We start from the raw sequence: 8,024 nt of genomic DNA, 5'->3' as shown, positions 1-8,024 counted from the left end.
CCTCTTCAATACATTGAATGGCTGCATCAGTAAATGGCGACATCTTGAACTATTTACACATTGTCCTGTTACAGACCTCGTACATAATTATCTGCATTGGTTCGGTAAACAGCTCCTGAGAAAGGAAAGGGTTTGCATCACCGCCTTATCCTGACAAAGGGAAATAAATCAACACAACCACAAATCTGTGGGATAGCATCCATTCCTATTAGACTTAACCAAAACCAAAAGATTCAGGCTGCGCATCAAGAAAAAATAAAGGAAAAATATTTCAAGCCAGACAACTAAGGCAGGTCCTTAAACATCTGGGTTTGAAAGTGTTTGTTGAATTAGTTAATTCCCAAGGGTCCACAAAGCTGCTTTTCTTTTATGTTTGAGCTGATTTCTAAAACTTAAGACTGCTTAATATCTTTAACTAAATTTGCTAAAATGCGCATAACATTAATAAGCATCAGCGAATATATGCCATATTGAAATGGTTATAAAAAAGAGTAGGCAAAGCATTTGTAGTAAAGAACGAATTGAGTAGAAGTACATTTTACATTCATTTCTCTTCCAGACATAAGCAGAGAAAACCAAAAATGCCAGCTCAAAAGGTAAGAACCTGTTTGTGAATTATCAAAACAACTTTAATGCTTATCTTTTTTTTTTAAATACAGCCCCCCGAGTTCAAGTTTCCCATGCATGACTTACACTTCAAGCAAACGTTTCGCAACCTAAAAATGGCCTGCACTTTGGCTTTGATGGCCCCGCTTATTTTGTACACTTTACACAACAATCCGCGCAAAAGGAAGTACAGGAACTTTTACTCCAAATACGATCCGTTGGATGCGTTCGATCGCATGATGAGTGGAGGCTACCTGGCGTCCTGTCCGCCGGGTAGTGGACCCAAAAAGGATGACAAGAAGGACAAGAAAAAGAAGTAGAACAATGTATCAAGATAGAACACCATACCATCACTCTACACTCATTTTAAACTAAATAATACAAACAGGCACCCTTTTAACTCTTGATATTAACATTTCAAATTAAGCAAGTGAAGATCTGGATGATACACCTCATAAATGGAAACCAAAATTCACATGAAACTAGTTTACAAGTTATATTACGTACACAATAAATTGGAGCATTGCAAACTATTATAAAATATATAATAATATGTACAATTGATCATTAAACCAATCATTCATGTATTTGCCAGATAAAGTAATGCAGTTTGTAGTCTAGTCAAATCGAAAAGTACTTGTGATTTAATCGCCTTTAAGCGGAGGCAACTAATATATGTTGGAGGATGTCGGAAATCCGCCGAGATGTTGCCCAAAATGCTGAATAAAGGATGTGAAACCAAGCGAGATGGGCGGTTGGGGATGTGGAGCAAACCCAAGGCAGCTGTCGAGCGACAAACTTGCAGGCAGTATCGAAAATGAAACTTTTCGGTGGCATCGGAACAACAAATGCGGCCTCATATAATGCGGGAAATGCATAAAATTTCAATAAACTTGCCGCCTGCATGCTAAGAAAAAGAGGTTCGCGGTTGCATTTCGCCATATTTTCGGGAGATGGGTGCAGCCTTCCTATGGCGAATGTGCAGTGTCAGTGAAATGGGGAACTTTATTGCAGGCCGCGTTGACATCCCTCCCGGCATTGTCACGCTGCCTGCTTGAAAGAGGAGGAGGAGTCTTGGAGGAGGAGCTGAATCTGGAGGAATGGCAATAGGTTTCAGCAAGTGCACTCATTGGTGCCCACCAAGCAGCTAAGGGGCTGAGGGGCTAAGGGCCATTTGTGCAGCGAACCGCGTTGTTCAGCATGGGAAGCATGTCGCTAATTATACTCTTCAAAACCTAAGCCCGAAATGTTCGCCATCCCACTTGTCTTAGGAAATGGTGAACTTTTGGCATTTGCAGCTAAGCCTCTCAGTCGCTTCCTGGGCCATATTTAAGCTAACCGTGCTAACCCGTGCCCAAATGCTGCACTGCCTCCCAACTGCTCCTGCACTTCAACGACCTGGCTCCAACTCACCAAGCAACTCTCTCGCATCCTGGTGCCTCAAAGGGAAGCAGACGTGCTCGGCTGAAGAACACCTCAGATAGCAAAACCGCAAATACCACAAACTGCGCCATCTCGACGTAAGCAACAATGGAAATCAGTCAGCTGCTGGAATCTCAAAGTCGCTAGTGCAATGCTCTACATTGCCACTTTTACTTAGTTTAAGCATACCCTATAGAAAACCAAACAAAGTTTAAATAGTTATTAGTTAAAGGCTTATAGATATGTAGAAATGTTTATGAATTAAGTGGTTTATTTTAACTTTCTTTGATTGTATCTTTCAACTACCGAATATATTTTAATAAAGATCAAGATTGCTGAAAAGTGTGCATGCCCACTCACGTATAGGGCATAAACAAGTTGAGTACTTAACAAAATTTGTCTGGGCTTCTTTTTCGAGAGTGGAGCGGCTATTTTGCATGTTGCTGCCACCTGCCCACATAAACACAAATGTTCTTGAGCACGTCCTGCTGTCCGGGATTTTTATTCAAGGCAAGGAAACATTTTTATAGCTGTTGCGGGTCATAGAAAAACGGGCAGTTTACTCCACTCTTAGTCCAGTTTTGCCATCCTTCAAGTGCTTGAGGTAGCCGAGGTGTTTTTCGGGTACACTTTTCCTGACCCTTTTGATTGCCAATCGATGGCCCGTGTTAAGGAGATATCAGAAGCACTTGGCAGGCAAACAATTGTGTATTTCACATTTGTGCGCTTTTGGCGCACTAAATCATGTTGAAAGTCGTAACTTCTCTGTGTGCCTGTATGTTTTTCGGTTCCAGAAATGTGAAAGTCCCCAAATAGACATTTTGGGTCTGGGGCTAAATGCATAATTGCTACTTAGCAGCTCCTCGACTTGCACAGCTCATTAAACCCCCCCCCTGTTGTGGCAGTGCTTCAAAGTTGGACAAATTGCATGCGACCAGCAGAAGCAGAATGATGGCCCAATTGTGCGCCTCGTAAGACCGAACGCCAGGCAGCAGGCTTCGATAAATCAAACTGGCAAAAAGGATTTCCGCCCTGACTTTGACTTGATGTGCATTTAATGGGCGGTTTGCGTCACGAAGCTTTCCAATTGGCCCAGTGCTGGCAGACGGACTGGCCTGCTCGCTTGGAAAATTGCAGTTTGGCAGCTCGGTGGCAAGCTGGCAAGTTTGGCAATCCGCTTACACGTCACGAAAGTCGGGCGAAGGGCCCAAGCACCCAATCGCCCAAAAGTAGACAACATTCTGCATTATTCTTCATATTTATGAGTCAAACTGCTGAATGTCGCTTTATTAGGGCAACTGGCTGGGCAGCTCTGCCTTTGCCAAACAAGGCATCCAAATGAACATGCGAAATGCCGATGATTGAAGCCCCATTTCGAGCAATTGAACTTTTTGATTGAGTCGGGGGCTTAAGCGCTTTGCCATCACAAGGGTTTGCACAATGGGTGTTAAATAGATTCAGATCGAATGGATTGATGGCCGACAGGCTGGCAGAAAGGCTTTACTCTGCAAAGGGATAGTTTAACAATCTAGAGATATATAATTATTGAGTAGTGAAGAGATTAAACACCTTTATAATTGTCACTTCTGTTAAAGATAATCTCAAAGATATAACAAATCAATAAGATATATAAAATTGTTGTAAATTTATGTAAATTAATGAGTTTATGTTAATAAATAAACTTCCTGCTTAAATTCAGCAGTAATTTCTTGACTTTTTATCACCGTGGAATTAAGGATGTTAAACCTGTGACTTGTTGTGTTGTTAAATCTGGAGTGCAAAGGGTACAACATGCATAATGTCGGAGTGAAAGCTGCAAATCCGTTGTGGATTCCGTGCGACCTCCTCCTTATCCCTTAGGTTTTTTTTAATTATGGTTACGCTGACATAGGCACGTCACTGGCAACAACAAGAACCAGGACACGAGGTTACAAGGACACCAGGACAGTAGGACAGCAGGACAGCAGGACAACGGGCGCATCTGGCACATAATTTCATTCATTTTGTTTTCATTATTGCACCACTGCTGCTGTCGAGAATTGGGAAGTGATTGCCGTCCTGACAGCTTAATTTAAAAACAGAACTATTGGCGAAACGCTTTACAATCTGGGCAACTTTAATTCGGTTAGCCCGAAAAATGGATGTACACTTTATTATTCCTTCACTTTGCGCTGGCAAACCGACGTTTTTGCGCCCGGCGGGCTTTAATAACACTGAGCTACCGCATTTGTTTACATTTATGGCTGTTCTATAAAAATTCTTACCCACACGAATAGGGATTGCAAGTGGGAAGTTACTCTATGTTTTTTTAAACATCTATTTCAGGCAACACAATTTTTCGTTGTATATTTACTGAGAACATGTCCAACTTATTTGGCTTTAAACATTTTTTCAAGACATTATTCTATTTGCATACAGAATAAAAATCTTAACAACATTAATAAATGGCAAATTCAGAAAACAATTTTTAGGTATAAATGTAAGTGTTTAGCTTGCACATGGTACTATTTTCTACCCGCTTGGTTCACATATTTTGTTGGCTACTGTTACACCACACGTCGAGATGAAAAACTCTAGCGATGCATAGTTGACGAGACAGGTATCGAGAGAGGTTAAAACAATTGCGATTTTCCTTCCACCCACCTGTGAGTAGCGAAGTGTTCGCCTAGCAGTGCCTATGCGATTTAAAATGTTGAAAAACAAGAGGGGAAAAAGAAAATGTAAGCGGGGAATCGAAAAGGATACGAAGGGCAAATAAAAGGATTTACGAGTATGTGTGCGATGGTACGCTGCGGATGAAAATAATAATTTGTCTTGTGCTCTTTATTACTGCATATGTAAGTCATCCCCCCTTAGCGCCTTCCACAGAAATAGAAGGCCCCCGGGGAGTGCGGCACACAGAAATACACTTTGAAGATGTTTTTATTAACCACTCTCTGCCCACAGTCTTATCCCTTTTTATTCATGCAAGGAAACAAGTATGTTTGGTCGGATCTGCTTTAAGTTAAATCAATAAACATACTTTATTCCTCATGGTTATGGCTGGTTTTATAGAAATTTCTATGCCGGTCATGAGCTTTGATGTCTGAGCCCTTGCCAATAACAAAAATGAAAAACTTGGGGAAGTGGCAAAAATTAAGCATGCGCCGTGTGGCACCGCGGAATTTTCAGATGCAATCGGGGCTTAAAGCTGAAGCTGAGTGTTCGCCCCAAACCGTTTCCATTTGGATTTATCACTTTAAGAATGGGGGCAAATGGGGGCGTCGATGGAGCACGATGCTAAGCACTTCTCCACTTTGTAGCAATCTCACTGAAAACATAGCGTATGCGTAACGCGCAGCACATAACTCAAATCGCCGGGCATATTCATCTCCATATGCAAAGTAGATTTATGTCGCATTTCTGTTCCGGCGTTGGCATTTTTCGGCCCTCTTCAGCCATTTGAAATTCCCACAACTTGTCGGCGTATTTCGCTTGTTTGTTGATTAGGGCTCTAGCTCTTTTCCCGCATGAGCGTAAATTTTCCCCTTTTACAAGGCTTAAAGTCAACACTTGCCCCTTTTTGCTATTTTTGTTTCTTTAAGCAGGTATCTAAGTCAGGCATGCATTATTTAATTACTTAAATTCCGTTTGGGCGTTGCGCACACAGTTCACGTGCCTGAATTTTTGACTAGAACTTTTCGAGAATAATGGAATTCTAAATGGAACCCTAAAGAATTGCGAAGTTTAGACACGTTCTAAAACAAAATATTGGCCAGCAACCAACGAATCCAAGTGCTACTTCTAAACTTTGGGTTTACATTTTATGCTGCATTAATATCTAGTCCCGCTTTTTATGACAAATAGATAAAAGTAATTATAGATAAAGTTATGGGATCAAAACTTACGGTTTTTAAGCTCATAAACTGACGCTCTTTAAAGGTCAATCCGGCAAAAGGCCAAAAATGTATGCAATTGAAAGAAAAAATGTGTCAAAGTTCTTTATTGAATTTCGTGAGGAAAATGCCAAGCGAAATGCCGGCAATGAGGCGATCCAAATAAGCTGCAGCCCACAGGCCATATGGCTCATGAAATCCCGCCAATGCAGGCCAGCGGGAAACCGATGCAAGGCGCTTTTCCACTTTTCCATGGCACCGTTGACACAAAAGTGCAGCAGGGTCAGGTCGCTTCCCATTCCGTGGTTTGTTTTGGGCCCCAGCCAGCTAGTCAGCCACTTCGGATAAGTCTCGGTTATATGGCGCACTTTAGCAGCATTTGGGCTATGCATTTTTCCACATTATCCAGCAGTTGAGCCATGAATTTCCTGTTAGCATAGCTTTCCTTTTGTGGTTTATGTGATTAGAATTATGGTAATGTTTCGCCTTTAGTTTGATTGCAATATATTCCAATGAAAGACTAGTCCATTTTTGTGGCATTTGTCCACTTGCAAATACAAAACGTGGTGCTGGCAAAAATATTTATATTTCGCACTAGTTATCATTTCTCGGTGAAAAGTTTTTTCCTGGCTTCCTAGGGCAATTAATCAGTTACATTGAACTGGGAGTCAACAATAAATTTTAAAGTTTAGCGACTTCAAGCCAGCCATCCAAAAACTTTTGTTGGGACATAAGATGAAACTTATTTATTTCGTCGACTTTAAACTTTTTTGTCAAAGACTTCACAAATTTTTAAACTCATACCCGTTTAAGCAATTCAATTTCATGCAATGTAGCTTTTTCTATGAGCGAAATGGTTGTCCAGTAATTATTAAAATAAAATTTTCACAATCACATGAACATTCTGCCATGCGATTGCAACCATGAAGATATATAGATGGAATTCGTATATATACATACATATATATATAGAATGTCATATAAATCGATGTACATGGTATTCGAAAAGTACACAAAAGGCCATAAAATAAAAGCTTCCTGAATTTCGGTTTTTCATGTGCATCATTTGCCCCATTCTATACGCCGCAAATTGTTGCATTTTTTAAATATTCTGACTGAGCATTTATTTGTGGTTCGTAAAAAGCTTCAATTCCCATCGGACCTCAATCCAGCAGGCCCATAAAAATGATTGCACTGCAGAGCCTAGAAATACATTCTACCCAAAAAAGCAGGCAAAAAATCATCGTCACTGGGCACTTTATACCTTTGAAATGGAACTTTTGGGGAAAAGATTAGCTCTTTTCGGTATCGATGGCAATTTGTGTAGATCTGGATTGGAAATCAAAGTGCGAAAAGGGCTGAAATCGGATATACAGACCACTTCAATATTGTCCAGCTTAAACAAGATTGACTAACTCAGTATGACAACTTCATATCCGTTAACATGTATGCTAGATTTTATACATTTTTTTGGGCTTCAGCAAACGAAATTAATAGTTATAATTCATAACAGGCTTTTGATCGAAAGAAGAAAAAAATATATCCAGTCATTTAGTGTCAACTCAAAAGTGCTAGAGAAACTTCCAAAAGTGTGTATTGAATCCAAATTTAGATTTAATTATCAATTACAACTACTATAATATCTGAATTCCCAATTCGCTATCCTGGAGGATGTAAAACAGGGCTATATTCAATCTTCGGGTAACATTTTGCAAAATGTAAAAAAACTTTTACACGCTCCTCGCCTTACAATTTTAAAAACTGAAATGCACAAATTTGATATGCTTTGCATTACTATAGGAGTGTATTAAATTTACCTGGTTTTCCATTACCAGCTCTTTGGCAATTGATATTCTTCATTTGGCAGGCATTTACGGCTTCCGTATGACACTGGCCATCGTAACCGCAAACAGGCTTAAAGTTTCGTGAGCAGAATGTCTCACAACTTTCAGCAAAACTAAACCAGAAGCAGACTAATGCCAATTTAAAGATGTGCATTGTTAAAAATATATAAAGCAATCTCAGCGAAAGAAAACCTTTAAATATACCTGAAAGTCTACATCGTATGGTCGGTTCTGCTAAGGTTACATTAATGCGGAACAATTGGGTTTCACAAGCTAG

The 8,024-nt window shown here is 40.1% G+C and overlaps 2 protein-coding genes across 2 annotated transcripts; one reads left to right on the top strand and one right to left on the bottom strand.

Annotated features, from left to right (window-relative positions):
- The first annotated feature begins 487 nt into the window (after window positions 1-487).
- Window positions 488-1,206, top strand: LOC122626469. Its single transcript, XM_043806743.1, has 2 exons — window positions 488-596; window positions 660-1,206. The coding sequence occupies exons 1-2, from the start codon at window positions 582-584 to the stop codon at window positions 924-926; spliced, it is 282 nt and encodes a 93-aa protein (XP_043662678.1). The 5' UTR covers window positions 488-581; the 3' UTR covers window positions 927-1,206.
- Window positions 1,207-7,497: 6,291 nt separating this feature from the next.
- Window positions 7,498-7,928, bottom strand: LOC122626679 (enhancer of split M1 protein). The gene is made up of 2 exons (XM_043807035.1): window positions 7,721-7,928; window positions 7,498-7,664 (listed from the first exon to the last, which is right to left on the bottom strand). The coding sequence occupies exons 1-2, from the start codon at window positions 7,899-7,901 to the stop codon at window positions 7,594-7,596; spliced, it is 252 nt and encodes an 83-aa protein (XP_043662970.1). The 5' UTR covers window positions 7,902-7,928; the 3' UTR covers window positions 7,498-7,593.
- Between the last annotated feature and the right edge of the window lie 96 nt (window positions 7,929-8,024).

Source organism: Drosophila teissieri, chromosome 2L (assembly GCF_016746235.2).
Source record: "Drosophila teissieri strain GT53w chromosome 2L, Prin_Dtei_1.1, whole genome shotgun sequence".
Lineage (NCBI taxonomy): Eukaryota > Metazoa > Arthropoda > Insecta > Diptera > Drosophilidae > Drosophila > Drosophila teissieri.
This window is presented reverse-complemented; position numbering and strand designations above follow the sequence as displayed.